Genomic DNA, 18,391 nt, shown 5'->3' with positions numbered 1-18,391 from the left:
TGTGCTTTGGTTAAACTCTTTATAGAAATGCTTCTCCTCCCCCAGTTTTCTTTTCGAATGACTGTTCTGGAGATTAAAACCAGCAAGTTTAGAGTAGATGGAAAATGGAGAAACGTATTTCCAAATCGACAAAACCGCGAGTAAATCTTTATAGATACTTTTTATGTGAGTCAGGCTTTCTGAAGTAATTATCGTAATATAAGAAAGGACCAGCGCTTCACCGCCCCTGCGGACGGCGAGCCAGGGTCGCAGCTGGTGTAAATTGAGATACCTCCTATCTGGTGTGCACTGCTGGGAAGGGGGTGTACCGGGCCCCCCCGCAGCCCCCCGGGCCAGCACCGGGCCCGCACCGGGCGGCACCAGCGGTTCCGGGGGCGGCAGCGCTGGGGGCCCGGGGCTCCCTGCACCTCCACTGCTCGCAGGCAGCTAGAGCTTCTTAGCGTTTAAAGGGCTTCTACAGCAAAACTACAACTCATTAAAAAAGGCAAAAAAAGCCAAAAAGCAACAAAACGCAGAACTCCCCAAAGAAGTTTATTTTTAGATTCGAGTTGCCATCGCTGCAGCCAGGTGCAAAGTGGGGTGCAATTGCTTTTGCGAGGCCACCGAATCGGGGCAGGCTCCAGTTACTGGTGTGGAAAGCTGAGACAGGTAAGTGAGTATTTCCCTTAGTGCCGTCTTCCCAGAATCTGGAAGCTGACCCTGGCAGCTGGGAGACTTTTTGCTCCTTCCCCTGCTGTTTTATGTTGTTGGTGATATCTCCGCAGATAAGTGACTTCACTGCATCCGGAGTTTGCATTCAAAGCGGAGACTAATTGCGAGGAACGTTTCAGAATAAACACATTTCTCTTCCAAAGTAGTTTGCTTGTAAGGAAAGAAAAAATATATCAAGGAGGTTAAACAGGATAATTGGTTTTCTTTCTTGTCATTTACTATGTAATGCTCTAGAGTTTCGTTTTGAAGTACAGACATCCTTAGCAGGAGGCGCGATACAAAAATTCGGCCTGCAACCACCACACCAATTTAAGCAAGAAATGCCCGTGAAGCCTTTCTGACATCTGATAATACAGGAAAAAACCATAAAATAACGAGATGAATCAGAAACTCGTGTCCCTCTTTCGGAGGTGACCCAAAAATCTCAACAGCTTCTGAAACGAAGGCTTCAGGTCCTGCATCAGTTTTAAGCGCTATTGCAAACTGCAGCTGAAGCGTTTGCAGCCGAACACAAATTTCCAGGCTTAAATTGCCTTCTTCCTGTCCCGGGATGCCAGGGCTTTGCACAGCTGAAATTGCACAGCCCTTTCCCCCGGATCCTCTTACTTGCAGAGCTCGAAGCCCCGCTGCTCCGGGCGCCCCCGTGCCGCCCGCTGCCAGCCCGTGCCGCGCCCGGCAGCCTCGTCCGAGCGGCCTTTCACTGAGCCCCGCTCCCCGCTCTGTCCTACCGGGATGGTGTCACGACAAATCCTGGTTTGTGCGTTCCCTGCTCACCCCTAGCAGAGCCAGAGGTAGGTTTCATCCCCTCCCCTCCTTTGCTATTCGGTGCACGGTGACTCCGTGCCCCGGCAAGCCCGGAGCTGGCAGCGGGGCAGGGGGGGCTGCCCCCCGGGGCGAGGGGCTTGGAGCGTTTCGCAGGGCACAGAGACGAGGAGACAGGAGATTTCCAGGGGAGACGACGCTGCCCGCGGACTTCCTCGGGACCCAGGCCCGAGTGCCTCCACTTTCCTCGGGGCTCCGCCGAGCGCACCGAGCTGTGAGACGTCGTGGGAGACACCGGCTCCGCTCCCTCCGCCTCCCGGGCCCTGGCTGGGGCAGGCGGGGACCGCAGGTGGCTCTGCACGGGGAGCGGGAGGAGCGGGAGTGGGCTCCCAGCCGCGGGGAGCCCAGCCGGGAGAGCGGGCCGTCCGTGCGCTGGAATAGCCCCTGGCCCGGGCTGCTCGGGGCGGCCGCCCCGCAGCGCTCGCCGCTCGTACCCGGGCCGGGCCGGGCGCCCCGCAGACGGCTGCCCGCTGTCTGGCCGCTCTTCCGTGCGGCTCCTTGCGGCCCGGCTCCCGGCGCCATGTGTGCCTCTGTTATGGAGTCCCGCTGCTCCCCGCGGCCCCGGCACCTCCCGACCCCGGCGCGGCGGTGTCCGCAGGTGGGTGCCGGCTCCCCGCCGCGCCGGGCCCCTCACCAGCAGATGGTGCTGCGGGCGCCCCATCCCCGGGGCTCCGGGGTTGCGGGGCCCCGACGGACCGCACCGGGCCCGGCTCAGTCCAGCCTCTCTCAGCCCTCCGTCGCCGGGCCGGGCAGCGGCACCGGGGCCCTGCGTGCCGCCTGGCCCGGACGAAGCGGGAACGGGGACGGGCCGCGGCGGAGGGCCCAGGTAGGGCGCTGTATGCGTCCCGGAGCTCGCCGGCTGCTGGCATGCGGCAGCCCGCGACTTGCCCAGGACCCGGCTGCTGGCGTGGTAGGCTGCCCGGTGCTCGTGAGGGAGCATGGCCCATTGGGGTGGACACTTCCTGAGATGAACGATCGTTCCCGGGGTGCTCGGCAGCCGTCACCGATCCCAGGCCCGGTGTCACCAGCCTGCGCCCAGCGCCGAGACCCGAGTCCGCTCGCACCTCTGCAGCGCGCCGAGACCGGGCCGTCCTGCCGCGGGCCGTCTCGCAGGCAGGGGCCGCGGGCTGGCCCCGACGCGAGGGACATCGTCGGTTCCATCGAGCTCTGTTGTCCTTTGCACCCCCGATGCGGACGTTTCCACACCGGGAGCTGCCGCTGTCGCTCCCCTCCTTTCCCCGCCGCGGGTCGGACAACTCTGGGCCCAGAGGCCGGTGGGAGCGGGCGGCCGGCGGCCCGATTTCCCGCGCCCCCGCCCCCTCCGTGCCCGACCTGCCTCCGTGCACGGGCCGGCCGAGCCGGTGGCTCCGAGCGGGGCGATCCGGGCGTGTCGCGTCGGAGCTCCGGGTGCCGGCGGCCCAGCCCCGCTGCGCCCGTCGAGTCCCGCAGAGCCGTCAGCGCTCAGCACCGGGGGCCTCGCCCAGCCCTGCCGGTCCCGCTTAGTGGTTTGGTTCCCCGCCCCCCCCGGTGTGATTAATCCCCCTTTCCCCCAAACAGGGGTCGCCCCGCTGCCTTACCGCCTCGGCCATTCCTGCAGCTGGCGACAAGATAAGGCCGGGCTGGGCGGCCGCCGCGCTCCGGCCCCGGTCCCGACCCCCCCGGTGACTCGGTGTCCCGGCTCCGGCCCGGTTTTGTGCGGTGCGGGAGCTCCCGCGGCGGAAAGCGGCTGCCGGTGGGCGGCAGAGCCGGCGCAAAGCGAAAGCTCGGTGCTGGCGGGGCTGCGGCGGGCCGGCGGGCCCCGAGCCGAGGGGGTTAAACCAGGAGCCTCCCCTTACCTTCAAAAAGTTAAAAATGTCTGGAGCCTGCATCTCTTAAAGGGGCGGTGCTGGCTGCAAGGAGTCTTGGCACCGGCTGCGAGAAAGGCTGGTCAGGGGCGTGAGTTCCCCTCCACCAGCACCAAAACATTGCAAAAAAAGGCAGAGCGCCCCACACTTTAGATAAGGACAATTAGCCACCAGCGAGCCCCTGCAGACAGCAAGTTAATTAGGGGTTTCCTGCTCTCCGGCATGCCCTGTCCCAGCTCCTGCCCCCCCGGGCTCTTAGCCCTGATGGCACCTGGGCTGGCTCTCATGGCCACCTTCTCGCTGCCCTCCCAGGCCGGGGACAGGAGAGCGCTGCCAGTGGAGAAACCTCCAGGTGTGAAGGGAAGAACTCTCATTCTCCTTGATGTCAACACCAAGAGCCCTGTCAGGATAATCAGTGAGAATTTCCTCTCCCTACAGCTGGACCCCTCCATCATTCATGATGGCTGGCTCGATTTCTTAAGGTAAGGCAGGAGCCCCCCGGCGCCCTCCCCACGCTGCCCGCGGGGCGCCCCGGCGGCCCCGCCGCCCAGCCCCGCCGGGCTCCGCGCTGCTGGCGGCGCTTGTTGTGACGGAGGGAGCGAGGCCATGGTTTCCATTAAGATGCACATGTTTGCAATGGAGAAAGCATTTCGGAGACTTATCAGTTATGACTGAAAAAATGTCGTGCTCCCCTCGCTCCAACAACCGCTCCTCTGCAAAAAGCACAACACGGGGCCGAGGCAGCACAGGGAAAAAAAACCCAACCAACCAAAAACAAACCAGCCCAAAAAAACCCAGCAGCAGGAACGGGGCCGCCTGCCGAGCCGAGCCTTCCCCAGGTCCCGACGGGCGGAGAGCGGGGTGCCGGCCAGGTCTTCAGAGCCCTCCGCTCCCCGGACTTCCAGCCCGGCGCGAGGGGCAGAGCTAGGCTGCAGCTGCGCTGGGCTCCACCGGCGGTGCGGAGCGGCCGCGGCCTGGAGGCGCTGGGACGGCCGGAAAGCCCTCTCCCTGCGGGGTAAGTCGGGGAGCGGGAGCGGGTCTCCCCAGCACGCCAGCTCCAAGGGTCCCTTCGGCTGCCGCCTCCGCCTCCGGGGAAGGAGCGGGGCGAGGAAGAGGGAAGGAGCGGGCGAAGCGGAGCCGGGACGGCTCCCGCTGCCCTCCCCCTCCCGTCCCCTCCCCGCTCCGCTCCCCGGCGGCTCGGCCGCCGCACGGTCCCGCGCGGCGCTGAGCGCTTCTGCCGCCGGGACGCCGCTGCACTTGTCCGGGGGGCGCCGGGGCGGGCAAGGGGGGGGGGTGTCGGGGGGTAGCCGGGTCCTGCCGGCCTCCGGGCCACCACCGGCAGGCGGAGCGGCTTCCCGCTCCCGGGCCGCGCCGCTCGGCCGGCGCAAAGCCCCGCAGCCGGGCGCCGCTGCGGAGGTACCCGTGCGCATCGCGCCAGGCGGGGCAGCAGGGCCCGGAGAGGGCAACGGCGGCTCCCCGAAACCCCGTGGCCGCTGGTCGTCGCCGGTCCCGAGGCAGGGCGAGCCCGGCCCGGCCCGCGGCGCCCTCAGCCCGCTCTCTGCTCTCCCCAGCTCCCGGCGGCTGGTGACCCTGGCGCGGGGCCTGGCCCCCGCCTTCCTGCGCTTCGCGGGCAAGAGGACGGACTTTCTGCAGTTCCACAACGTGAAGAACCCGGCCAAGAGCCGCGGCGGGCCCGGCCCCGACTACTACCTCAAGAACTACGAGGACGGTGAGCTCCGGGGCCGGGGCGGGGGGCGGGCGCGGCGGCGGGGGGCTGCGGGCGCCGGGCGGTCCCGCTCCGCCTGCCCCGCGCTCCCCGTGCCCCGGCGGGGCCTTGCCAGGCACCGGGCAGGGGAGCCTCCCCCGAACCCTTCCCTTCCTGAACGGGGGGAGCCGGGGAGATCGGCGGAGCCCGTCCGCCCGTTGCCGGTGGATCCGGCGGACGCCGACCCCCGGGAACAAAAGGCCGGCCCCGGGGAGCGGAGCTTTTCGTGTCCCACCGCTCGCTCCGCCGCACCCGCCGGCTCCCTCCGCTCCCAAGCCCCGAGCGGGCACCGTCGGGCGCAGCGGGGGCTTTGCCGCGGCTCCTGCCGGGGACCGGGCACCGCGGCCCCGGGATGGGGCTCTCTTCTCCCCGGGGCCCGGTACCGTGCCGCGTTCCGCCTCCCACCGGGCGCGGGCGCGGCTGGGCCGCTCGGTCCCCGCCGGTGGGTGCCCGGACGAGGCTGCTCGCTCCTCGGGGGCTCTGCCATCGCAGATCGTGCCGAGAGCCGCCGCCTGGCCCACGGCTTTCTGCTGCTCCCCTCCTGCCCGCGCCTCTGCCCGCCTCCCCAGGGCTCCGCAGCTGCACAAAAGGCTTTCCGCACCTTTTGCGGCCCTTAATTCACACAAAGAAACTTCGTAGAATAGTCAGGGCCAAGTGTCTCTCCTAAGGCATTTATTTTAAAAAGCAGAAGATCATGTCCGCATGCAAGAATTTATCGATTTTTCTCTCTTGCTTGTTTTTTTTTTCCAAAAACCATTTTCCCCCTTACTTAACATCTTACAAAAATTAGTTGAAGATATTTCCATAAGTAATTTTGAAGGCCAATTAATGCCAGACATATCCCAATGGGCAGATCTGTGGAACAGAGGAAGTTTTGCAGAGATCTAGTCAGCAGTACAGGGCTGAATGGAAAAAGCAGATGCATTTGCCAGTTTTCTGATGGCTCTTGCTCCCGCTGTTCCCCCATGTAACATCTGATCTCACTGAGATGAATGTCCCTCTATTCCCACACGCAGGCACGTGGGTAAGTTTGTGTGCTCCATCTTTCTCTTGGTCTCCTAATTGGAGCAATCCTGATGTTATTCCCTGTTTTTCTTGTAACAAATCTCAGGCGAAGGGTTTGTTGTAAGCTCTGCCTACTGAGAAGCACTTTGGGAGAGAATGCTGACCAAACCTGCCGCAGCCACCTTGAACAGAAGAAATTAAGTGTAGTGCATAAAATTGTGGATGGGACTCATACGAAACATTTGTAGGAATAAATTTTCCCACTTTCAATATTTCAACAGCTTGCAGGAGAGAACTTACACTTATTAAATGTCTTCACAACAGCTTTCATGTTAGGAAGGACTGCAAGCTTTTGGCTTCTTTCAGTTTTCCTCGTGGCAATAAAGTTGAAATGTAGCAGCCCTTCAAAATGAAGCTTTTCATAGAAGTTGTAACCACAGGTCTTAACTTTTCATCACTTAAATATGGAACAGAACCATTGCGAATGTGGGTGAGGGAAGGAGGGGACACATGTGGTGTGTATCAAGCATCGGTGTAAATCAGAAAGGTGTGGCAAAAGGGATTTCCTGCCTGGAAGCAAAGCTTTCGTATTTGTTAAGATCTGTGTGCAAACTCCAGGGCTAGAGTTGCTAGTAGCTTGCATCTTTTTGTGCTGAGACTGTACTGAGTGCTTCACTAGAGGGATCCAGTTCTCCAAAATGAAATCCTGATGCCACTGCAACTTGCTGCCCTGCTGTACTGGATCTGAGTGGCCATCTTCTCCTTTTGGAGCATTGGTCTGGTTTTTGTTCCTTCATCTGTGGCTTGCCTGGGACCTGCCTGGGATCAGGGCATGCGCAAACATGCAAGCAGATGCCCTTGCTGCGAAGAACTTACAGCCTGGGCAGACAGCACAGAAAAAAGATGGCAATCAGCACCTGAGTGTGGGGGAAGCCAGCAAGCATCCTGCTAGGTACCCTTCCTCCTCCCCGAGTTATCTGGTGTGGTTGGGGTTGTTTTCCACATCTGTGGGCTTTTGTATGTCCAGCATCTATTTTCTGAAATTTCTTGTCTAAGCTTTAGTGGCACAGGACTGAGGAAGAAAATGGGGGGCTCCGTTAGTTAAAAAAGAAAATCATTAAAAGAGAATTTTCTAAGTCTTACGCATCACCTTAGTGATTTTCAGTGAATGACAAGGTTAGCTTGGTGTTTTTTGGCTTCAAGTGTTTGTCTGTTTGCCGGGTGGGTGCACACAGACTCCAGGCCTGTGGCCCCAGCCCCTGGGCTATTTTTGCAGCCCCAGCGGGTGTTCCTGAGCCTCATGTTCCCATGTAGCCTGCACGTAGATGGGGAGGGAAGGGCACATCTTATGTTCCTCTCAGCTGCAGCAATTCAATAGCATGCAGGACTGAGAGGTGAAGGGCATGTGTACAAGACTGCTCAGAACTGCAGTTAGTAGCAAGTAACTCTGTGAGTAGTTGTTCACATCACAGGCAGCTGCACTCCTCTGCATGCTCATAGGCCACCCCACTGTGGCCATCTCAGGCATTCAGATGGGCAGCAGCAGCAACAGGACTGCTTTGCAGCATCCTTTATGAGTCCTCTGCCCTGTGACCACGCTTGCTGGAGTTTGAGTGAATGTCTGTGCAGGGATCTTTGCGCTGTAAATCCTCCTCTGTTACCCCATTGCCCTCCAGATCAGTTATTCCTTGCTGCTGCCTTTGATGGTCTTTTCTATCTCTGCCTCCACCTTCCTGATGATTGGACCTCCTCAGAGATTCGCCCTACTCTTTCCCTTCTGTTTAAAATTATATTGATTTCCCTTTCAAACTGTTACAGCCATGCATAAGTCCACCTTCTGAAAATTGTCTTTACCTAGACAGGTATCCAAAGGTAGGATTCCCCAACCCATCTTTTTCCTCTCCTTTCCTCCACAGAGAGCATGGGTACTCTCTGAGGGTTTATAGAGGTTACTTTTGACTTTTATCTAAAATGTACTTCATTTTTCTGAAATGAGGTGTTTCCTTTAGGCTTCAGGGTCATTCTTTTCTTGTACAAATTCTTCCTGGAAGCACAGACCTGGAAGTATTGTGTAATACCAGGTGTGTATGGCATCTTTCCTTTGTAACTCAGAACAGCCTCACCCCAGTCCAGACCAGTCATGTCTGGGCAGTAAAGGTAATGAAGTGGTGAGTGATCTGTGGTGGCAGCCTGTGAATGCCCATGAAGAAGGTGCATGTGGCAACTTGTTTCAGCACTGCATATAAAGCTGGCCCAGCAATTTCATCACCTGGTGGCAGATTTGTCCGTACCTGACAGAGCAATTTGTAAAAGTGGTTGCCTATGATGAACGGTTCAGGTGAGCCATAGGGTATGCAGTTGCTGTTGTTGGCAGCATTCCTATATGTGCCTGCTGAAGTCTGCTAACTATTAGAAGGTCGTCTAACTAATTTGTTATTTTAACACCCCTGTCTATAGTGTGCACCAGGGGGCTGCCATCCTGTGCAGCCCCTACTTTGCGTGGTCAGCCCTGGAGTCCACCCTACTTGGGTATGGCACTGGCCAGCCTCAGGTCTGTTAGAGAATCAGTTTAATGTATGTCAAGCTCTGTGGTACCAGGAGGTGGGGCTGTGCCAGAGACTTTTTGGCATTTGATGATCAAGAGGTGTAACTTTTTTAGCCTGAGAGACTTTTCTCTCCCTTACATGGTGTTTCTCTGTATGTGCCCTGCTGAGTTTTTCTTCACCAGCTGTGCTAAGAGTTGTGTTTTATTATCTCCTGCCATAGGCACATGTGATCCCTGGGCAGGTACCAAGGTGTAAGGTCTCATGCTTTGTAGTAGACATGCTTCTCCTTTTGCTGTTGGATTGCATACCAAGCAATCTGTTTGGCCTGTCCTTTCAACTGCCTCACACGTGCCAAGGAGCAGCTGGGTCTGAGGAATGGGACAATAAGATACATTGGTCTCCAGGAAAACAGGCTTGGCTTGAGCAGCTGCTTTTTGGAGCAAACGCACAGTGTTGCCTGTTTGCTGTAGATGCCGGTACAAAAACCTCTGATTCACGTGCTGCCCTGACGTTTGGTGTTGGGGTGTCACGTGTGGTGTGGAGATCTGGTGTTAGTTCAGCAAGGGATGATGCAGGTGCTGCCTCGGTGCTTGAACCTAGAGCCCATTTCAGAAGCTCTCTGCTGGTGGTACGGCATGAGTTTGGTGGGATGATGTGGAACCTCCTCATCCGCAAGGCAGTCTTCAACTGCCTCTCATCTTGAAGCCACACAGACCAGCCTTGGACAACCTGTGGAGGTATAAACATTGCTTAGAATTTCCCCCTGTGCATATGTGCTGTGAAGGGAAACTCAAGGGAAAAAGCTACTCATAGCTGGAGTTCTTCAAAATGTATTGACCCAAATGCACAGCTGCTCCATCCTGTCCCTCAGGCTTTGTGTAGCCTATTGGGATTGTGTGGCTGAGACCAAAGGACATTTACCACACACAGCCAGTACGGCCCTGTGTGGGTCATGGGAGAGAGAGGGGAAGGGGAGCACATATGCACACTGTAGGTAGTGCGTCAGAAAAGTTTCTGAGCTGAAGTGCATATGGACAACACATTTCAAAAACACTCTTTTAATTGCTGGTAACTTACTTCCTTCTATTCTATCTCCTTTTTTGGAGAGGATACTGGGCATCTGGAAAAATAGCCAATTACCACAAAAAACTGGAAAAATACATGTTTCTTAAGCCTTCCATACTAGTCTGCAGATTCTGCTATATAGCGTGGGAAACTTCACACTGTGCTGTGTAATCCTGGCACAGATTTTCTGGGTGTCCTTTCCATCTGGGATCCATTCCTTCAGATGCCTTCAGGTACCTGGCACTGCATCTGAACCTCAAGATTTGTGCAGCAGGGGGAATGTCATTTCACCCTTGCTCAGTCTGTATTGCACAGGGAGCTTCTAGGATGCTGTGCTTTTAGAGTATGTGCGAGGATGTAAGTAATTGAGTGGAAAGCTAGATAATAATCTGCTAAATGATCAGAGGATTCTTTTATATGTATGTGGGATTGCACAGAGGCTGGAGCTGACCTCAGTCAGGGCTGCTGCTCCCACTCTTCTGTCCCTTCTGGCATATTTGTGCCCTCTCCTATATGCCTGGAGCCTGAGTTTACATGGTGAGTCAGTTCGGAGAACTCAGCTGGCCAAAACCTGGTGGTGGAGAGATGATTGCACTTCAGCTTATTCAGCCGCCTAAACTGATTAATGGTGTGTGACCAGGAAGGTGTAGAGGACAGTGTTGGGAAAGGAAAGCCTGCAGTGAAAGGTGGCACTGCAGCAGCCTTAGCCTTGGTCAGATTAAATCCTGCAAAACTCTGTCCTGAAGGTGGTGAAGCTCATCTCTTGGTTCTCTGCCACCAAAAAGGTTGTTCCCCATGCCTTCTTTTTGCGCTGCTCTGTGTTCTGCTGCTTTCCTTGTGTTGGCTCTGGCACATTTCTGATCCTCTGCTAAGCCAGCAGAAAACCAATTAAGGAAAAAAAGGCAACTGTTTTACTGTGCATTTAGTGAGCAGGATTGTGAGGGTCGTCGTGGGGTATGAGGATAGCAGAGCCAGAGCAAGGGAGGGCTATTGCCATGTGGCTGGGACTGCCCCTTTGGCTCTGCCAGCTCATAAAACTTTTCAGCAGATGTTTCTGAATGACGAACCATGCTATTGTGCCAGTGAAAATGAACAAACAAGTTTTCCTTCATTTGAGGAATAGCCTTCTGTTTCTGGTCACCCAGAGCCCCCTTTTTGTCTGCCTAAGCACCCCTCAACAGTTTAGACATCTGTCCTTTCAGAGCTTGCAGAGGGAACAGTTGTTTTCATCCTTCAAGTGTTTAGAATGCGGCTCCTTTGGGAGGGCTGCAGCATTTCAGACTTTGCAAGCACTCAGTCCCTGTGGCCAGTACATCCTCTGATGCCCTTTGGTTTTCTGGGATTTGCCAGACCAGAGGTTGCTTAGCACATGGCATGAGCTCTGAGGCAGCCCTCCTGCTCCCTAGTTCCCAGGGACCATGCCTGCAGCGGAGGAGCTGCAACCTGCTCTGCCGAGCAGGGATTTCTGTGTAACAAGCTCCAGTGCTTAGCTGTTTCCTCAGAAATTAAAAAAAAAAAAAAGGCTACAGAAATCACCTTACACAAGGTAAGGGAGATCCCGCCTATGCTGGAGATACTTCCAAAGATTGTCTGTTTACCTCCATTTTTTCTTTTTAAATTTCAAACCGTTTTGGTAGAATCATGCATGAATTTTTTTTTTAATAACTGCAGAAAATGGTGCAATCAAACGATTAGATCCTGATTTGTTAGCTATTTGCTGGCATATGGGTGAGATGAAAGATTTCTATGGTTATATGTTTGATGGTTTATAACAAACATGCTAAATTCTCTAAAAAAATTACATACTTTTGCTAGTTCCACGCTTCTTTCTATGCTACCTCCTCTTCTTATGAACTGAGTCATGCAAAGTTTCATGCACAGGGGAAATGAGTGTGACTTTTCATATACAGCTATAGATTCTAAATAGTTGCCATTAAGGGAAAATGTTTTGAATTTATTATGGATTGGTCTCTGAATACATTTAGGGAAGTAAAAAATGAATCTAATGTTAGGAATATTAGAAAAGAATTGGAGAAACTAATTGAGAACATTCTTATGCTATAAGCAAACTAGGTGATAGCTTACTAATCAGTGTAAAGAATATATATGTATAGAATGGGGTGATGGAAGTGATCAAAGTCACAGCTTTCAGTCATCCAGATTGGTTTTTTTTTAAGCTTGGAAAAAATAACTGACAATATGATAAGTGCTGTGAACTCAGTGATACACGGAGGCAATTGGGGAATGATTATTTCCTTGTTTTCATGACACAAGAAATAGGGAGCATCCAGTGGAATTGTTTCATATAAAACAAACAAATATATAATTATTTATATATATATATAGTGGGAAATAAGTTGTGGAACTCATTATCAGGGAATTTTTCCCAGCTAAAGGAAAGGAATGCCACTAATGTGTCAGAAATTCACCTGCTGAAGACAGACATGATGAGGATGCAGTTGCTGGCTTCAGATATCTTCAGGCTTTCTAACTAGAAGCTATGTTCCCAATTTCAGTCACTGGGCATTTTATAAGAACTGCAGCAGGCAAATCTGGTTTTAAAAGCATTTTTAAATGTGTTGATTTAAAAAAGTAGGTATTTTAGAAGTTTGGCAACCTGCAATTCATGAGTTTTGCCTGTGGCCCATTGAACATCTGTCTAGCTTCTGCACCAACACCATTTACTAATATTCCAAATTTTTAGTAAGAATATTGGGGTTTTGTTAACATAAAATAGTTTTTTCCTTTCAAATCCACTTTCTAAGACCAGAAAGCTGAAGCAAACAGTCTCATTAGGAGGGTGGGCAAACTCAGCTTGTTCTGGTGTTGTGACAGTGGTGACGGTGGCTGCAGCTGGAGTGGCGATGACTGTGGGCAGCGCTCACTTTCACACACACATGGAAAGATAACTGACTTCTCAGCCTTCCATCGTGCATCCCTTTGACCATAACCATAACCCTCTTCCCTGTGCACATAAACCTGGGTCTGTGTCCTCCTCCTCCCATCTTCCAGCTGATGAACCGCGATAACCTGTGTGTGCTCTGTGACTCCAGTGACGTGTGGCAGGGGGTTGCCTGTGGGCAGGTGGTGGCAGCTCGCTCTGTGGGTCAGGGACACCCTCCGAGCTGTCTCCCTGCGCTGTGCGCCATCCTGGACGTTTCACAGCTTGGGAGCTCTCTGGCCTGATACTGGTACGGTGGGAAATGGTTAGTGCAACACCTTGGTGCAGGTGACTCCCCGAAAGGAACTGCTAGAGCTCAGCCAGTCCTGGGATGGACATCTTGCCCTGGGGTGGGACTGCTGTGCTTGTGTCGCCCCGAGGGGTATTTTCTAACTTGTTCTTCGAAATTTCCCTTGTTGAACTGGGTGACCTCCATAGGCGGCATGCTGGCAAGCTCTGGAGGTCTGCGGGTCCCACGGCAGGACGGAGAAACGTGCAGGCAACTCGGCACCGAAGCGGCCTTTGCCAATCGGCACCCTCCGCCCCGGGCCGGCGGGGCAGAGCTCTTGCCGCTGCCGGCGCCGCAGCCGCTCCCGGCAGGGCTGGGGCCCAAGGCGGGTGCCCCCCCCCCCCCCCCCCCCCCCGCCGCCGGGATTTCCTCGCCGTGCGCCGGTGTGTCCCGGCAGCCGCAGCTCACCTGACCGCCACACGGGTGTGCTCCCGCCATACCGCACGGCGTCTGCCGGCCCGGCCCCGCGGGCCCCGCGCCGCCGCCGGGCCGCCCCGGAGCGCCGCGCCGCCGGGGGTCCGCCCGGCCGTGCCGCCGCCGCGGGAGGCTGAGCTGGCCAGGGTACTGACCCGGCACGGCACGGCACGGCCCCGGCACGGCCCCGGCCCCGCTCGGCGCAGGGCTCGGCCCCTGCCGGCTTTGGAAACCATTTGGCATCCTCTGGGGCTCCCACATCTGGAGTTCTTCTCTCGCACTTCTGGCAAGGGCTGCCTGGGCTCGTGTTTTGCTGGGCAGTTTCTATTTTTTTGTTTTCACCGCCGTTCAGGAAGGCGGCGAGTGTCCTTCTGCCGGAGCCCCTGCTCGGGGGCTGCCCTGCCCACCGCCTCCTGGGGCACCTTGCTCCTCGGGCCTTTCTCTTTGCTATCTCATCCTTGAAGATCTGCGGGCTGCGAGCTCCTTGCTGGCTGTTTCCCTTGGGTTGCTCTTGCTGAGCTTTCCCTTGAGGCTCCAGAAGCTGCAGCCTGCCACCCCTCTTCCCCCGGTGCTGCTGGTTCAGGAGAGTGGTGCGGAGGTGCCGTTGCCTCCTCCCCTGCACCAAGCACAGCCTGGTGGGGTCTGGATGCCCGGGCACTGAGTTCTTGGGCGAGCTCCATACCCCAGACGTCAGCCCTGCGTTTAAGCTGGAGCTACAAGGAATGTGGGCTCCACCTCCATTTTTAGGTCTTGCACAAGTTCCTTGGGTCCTTCATCGATCTGAGAAGCCAGGACCTTGCGTCTGCTTCCTGAGTGCCTGCAGTGGCAGCTCTCTGAGCACCCCGTGAAGGTGACTGCCGGAGTGCCCCCACTTTCTGTGCCCTGCAGGCCTGCTCCCCAACTCTCCCAGGGAGAGTCATTTGTCTGAATGTGACCTGACTTCCTTGTGCTAATCCCTGTCATGACAGCTCCATCACTGAACGACAGGACTCTGAATACTGCTTCTGCTCCTCATTCCTGGGCCGGGTCCCCTGGGCCTGCCTGTTGTCCCCAGACCCTGCTGACAGCACGCACCCCTTGCCCAGCCACGTGTTCTCTGTGACCGTGGTCCCTGAGGAGGGAGGCAGGGGTGTCGCACGGGACCCGCTGCCACGTCCCCTTGCACTCTCCAAGGTGCTGTCCTGGCCCCTCTCCAGGAGGGCAGGGACCCTGGTCCTGGGCCCATGGTTCCTCCACATGGCTCCACGTTGGCTCTGGTTTGGGTTTTAGCAGCCCTCCATCCCTTTTAGGAAACAAACTTGTTTTGACCCAGCCTGGGCTCCTTTAAGTGGTTTGAAGAGAATTGGAGATGGTGTATTGACCATCTGGTTTCAAACCTCAGTCTTGTTCAGATGTGTTTTCCTCCATTTTGCCTTGGGGCTTTGGGGGGGTGTACAGCAATTGCGTTCAGTCCTGTAGAAAAGAAAATCCATCACCTGGGAAGGTGAATGACCATTCGTGAGCTCTGGGTGACACCAGTGGCCTTTGTGCTGTGGGAGAGTGATAAGACTGTGTTTCTCAGTCTTCAGTTTTCCAAATATCTCACACAAAAGGGGTTCAGGATTGTATCATTCATTAGTTGGGCAGGGTTTGGATAGGCCTAAATCTTACCCAGTGTCTACCTAGGAGGTTGTGCACCAAAAGCACATGGTTGGGGGGTGCTCATTATCTGCCCTTTATTCCTTCCTCTTGCTCCATCTCATCTCTCCACATTGAAGCCCCTGTGCTGTATGTGGAAATATGGAGCCATATTTTCATGCTAGCTGGATGCTGCCCTATCTCTACTCCTGAGCGTGTTAGCTGTGGGTGGAGGAGGGAGCTCATGACCCTGACTACAGACCACAGGTGCTTTAATGACGTTACTGTTCTGACAAGTCTTTTTTTAGGCAGGCTTTAGAGAAGCTGAGTTAATCCCAAACTATGTAGTAAAGAAACGGACAGAGCACAACCTGGGCAAGACAAATATAGTGACTCTATAGGAAACTAGGATGAGGCTCAGAGACAGGAGGATAATGTGGCTTCCAGCCTCCACCTCACCTTTGGAGGGGGGTTCCCTGCTAGGGCCCAAGACAGAGCAGAGCTCTGAACCTAGGTTTGCTGAACCTGGGATTTGACACCTTGAATGACAGGAGCATGACTACTGGAAACAACTTGTGTTCCTTGATATGCATAACAATAATGGAGCTGGAGAGTGCATGTGGAGCAAGATGTGACTCTCTTCAGACAATAAGCTCCTTCAGAAACTTCTAGCTAGATGGGAATTAAACCAAGCAAAGCGCAGCCTCGTGATGCAAAGGGTGACCTCATACAATGTGATGGAAGAACTCCAGCTTCCATCCTTCCTTATCAGTGCTGGCTGGCTAAGATTTTGTAAGAATTAGACACAGCATATGGTGCCTGTGGATCTGAGCATGTTACAGAGTTTATTAAACTCAGAAAAGGACCTTGCAAGGACTAGTTTGCACCATTCCCCTCCTATTTAGACTGAACACATCTTACTTGATTCTTGTTCTACCCTGCTTCCTCCATCTTTCTATTTCCCTAGCAGGTGAGTAGTTCTAGGAGAGGGAGTATAATATTCTTATTTCAAAATATGACTTATAAAATGCTCTTATGAAGAAAAACCAGTTGTTAGATAATTGACCTGCCTCCTGAATTGAATGTCAGGAATTAGAAGGGTATAGACACCGGTTCAAAGATTTGTAAGCCATGCTGACCTAACTCTAGCTGTGATGGCTGCAGTGAGGATGAACAAGGTGAGAACAAGCCTCCTTCATCACCTCTTCGACAGACAAGGGTAGATGGAAGCCAGGGGTCACCAGAATGGGATTTAGTGTTTTATCATTATTTAGTGTCAAACACACCAGTAACAAGGTTGTAACATAAATGCTGGGAGACTTTTGCACTTTCCTGCAAGAGAGCGGTCATCATTGTAGGAGCTCAGCTGCTGGGCAGGTGAAGGCTGGAAGGGGCAGTAGGCTCTGTAAGCATGTTGAAGTCAGTGACTTGAGCTTTCTGTGGAAGAAAAGGAGACTTGAGCAGAGACGGTTCATTGGATAGGTGGATCTGAGGGGTTTGGACCCTTTTTTTGGGTTGCTCGTGCTGAGTGATGGTTGTGTGGCTGTCATGTTGGCTGGTGCTGATCCAAGCATCTGGTTAAAATAAAAGCTGAGGTTTGGCCATCTCCCTTTTTTCTTTCCCTTTTGCTGTAGACATTGTTCGCAGCGACATTGCCCTGGATAAGCAGAAAGGCTGTAAGATCGCCCAGCATCCTGACATAATGTTGGAGCTACAGAGGGAAAAGGCAGCTCAGATGCACTTGGTTTTGTTAAAGGAGCAGTTTTCAAACACATACAGCAACCTCACGTTAACAGGTAAGGCTGCAAGACCAGCTCTGGAGCCAGGAGATGGGGCTAGTTCTTGCTAACTCACAGGTGTGTCGGGTGCTTCACCTCTCTATGAATCAGCATCTCTCTGGCTGCCTCTGTTTCCTACCAAGATTACTGGGTGCTGGGAGGGAAAGGACCTGCAGGAGCTTGTGGTGGACTCATAAGGCCTCTGTGGCTGGCACCTACGCAGACACTCCAGATTTGGTGCCCCTGGACAGAATGTTTTCTACAGCCTGACCTAAGCAGAATACCACAGCACGTGAAGTGCTGGAGAAATCTCCCTGCTAACAGTTCACGTTGATGGGGCTGCAGCAATTACTAAATTTGGAGTCCTTTAAGCTGCAGCTGATTTTTTTTTCTTTCCAGAGCATGCACTTTGTGTGAACCCAGTAAATATTAAAGAGCAAATATAAAGGGATAATGGCCCAGACAGAGATGAGAGGATACTCTTTTTCTGGCAACTGTTTGTATTATCCAGGGAACAGAATCTCGAAGGATGGAGGACACTGCCACACTTTGGATACACATTTAATGGTGCTTATAAAGGACTGATGTCTTCAGGCAGTGAGTGGGCAGAAGGACGGGATCCCAGCAGCCATGAGTGTCCTTTCATAGCTGTTCTCCTTATCGCTACAGCTGGATGAGCCACAGACGATGGGAAGGAGGAAGAGACTAATAAATCAAACAAGATCCCCTTCTCCTCTTGCTGGGTCCCTTTCCTGTGAAAGGCAGGGAGGCATACAATTTTTGTGAGAGGGAGGGCCCTGTGCTCTGGCTAGGGAGGAGATGGCAAGCCCCATGGTGGCCCTCCCCTGCTGCTGGGCTGGGAGAGGCAAGTGGGTCCTGGGCAATCTCCTCCCCCACCCTGTCTGCTGTCCAGCCTCTGCCTTGAAGCCAACATGGGTCTTCGTCCTCACCAGTGCAGCAGTGAGCTCTGGCTCTCCTGGGGACATCAGTTGTGCTGGACCTCTGGGGGACCCACAGAGGTGGGACGACGATACCAGGGCTGGCAGAGGGCTTAGCCCAGGGGCCAGTGGGCATCGGGGCCACGAGTGTGGCTTAATTGCATCATTCCTGAGTGCAGAGTATTTAAATGGGATCCTCAAGAGCCATTCCTCATTCCCTGTAACGTAATCCACTTGGCTGTTTATTCCCAGTACAACTGCTGGAATCAACATTGTCAGCTTTTCCCCTGACAACTTGCTTACTTTCCACTAAACAAACTTCCCTCGAGAAGAGAAGCTGCTCTCCCCTATCCTCCTTCTCTCACTGCTTCAAAAGCTCCCCAGCATTGCTCACATTTTTAACAGAACCTGCAGAGCAGAGGTGCTACCTGGTTATCAGCTCAGCTCTTAGCCTTTCCAAGTGTGTTTACAAGATAGTTCAGAAGGTTTTAGCTCTGACTCTCCAGGGGAGAGAGAACAACTTCACTGGAATACTACCCAAAGAACTATTTTAATGTCCTTTAACTCCCTTTGAATGTGAGCAGAGCAACTTCGTAATTGTTATGAAGTTTAATCTTTTATTTCATAGACGTAGTCTGAGAACATGGACTCTAGAC

General features: G+C 54.4%; 2 protein-coding genes and 1 long non-coding RNA gene across 3 annotated transcripts in view; 2 read left to right on the top strand and 1 right to left on the bottom strand.

Moving 5' to 3' along the window:
• Positions 1-518: 518 nt before the first annotated feature.
• Positions 519-3,199, bottom strand: LOC130154990 (uncharacterized). Its single transcript, XR_008823898.1, has 2 exons — positions 3,111-3,199; positions 519-861 (listed from the first exon to the last, which is right to left on the bottom strand). It is a non-coding gene; the product is annotated as an uncharacterized LOC130154990 (long non-coding RNA).
• LOC130154988 (basic proline-rich protein-like) lies at positions 542-3,111 on the top strand. Its single transcript, XM_056351830.1, has 2 exons — positions 542-648; positions 765-3,111. The coding sequence occupies exon 2, from the start codon at positions 1,262-1,264 to the stop codon at positions 3,068-3,070; it is 1,809 nt and encodes a 602-aa protein (XP_056207805.1). The 5' UTR covers positions 542-648; positions 765-1,261; the 3' UTR covers positions 3,071-3,111.
• Positions 3,200-3,591: 392 nt separating the features above from the next.
• HPSE2 (heparanase 2 (inactive)) overlaps positions 3,592-18,391 on the top strand; it is a 111,977-nt gene continuing 97,177 nt past the window's right edge. The window contains exons 1-3 of the mRNA XM_056351831.1: positions 3,592-3,859; positions 4,949-5,106; positions 16,654-16,815. Of these exons, the coding sequence (XP_056207806.1) occupies positions 3,600-3,859; positions 4,949-5,106; positions 16,654-16,815 (580 nt within the window). The 5' untranslated portion in view covers positions 3,592-3,599. The remainder of the gene's footprint in view (positions 3,860-4,948; positions 5,107-16,653; positions 16,816-18,391) is intronic.

Source organism: Falco biarmicus, chromosome 9 (genome assembly GCF_023638135.1).
Source record: "Falco biarmicus isolate bFalBia1 chromosome 9, bFalBia1.pri, whole genome shotgun sequence".
Lineage (NCBI taxonomy): Eukaryota > Metazoa > Chordata > Aves > Falconiformes > Falconidae > Falco > Falco biarmicus.
The sequence above is the reverse complement of the archived record's forward strand: the minus strand, read 5'-3'. Positions and strand labels throughout refer to the sequence as shown.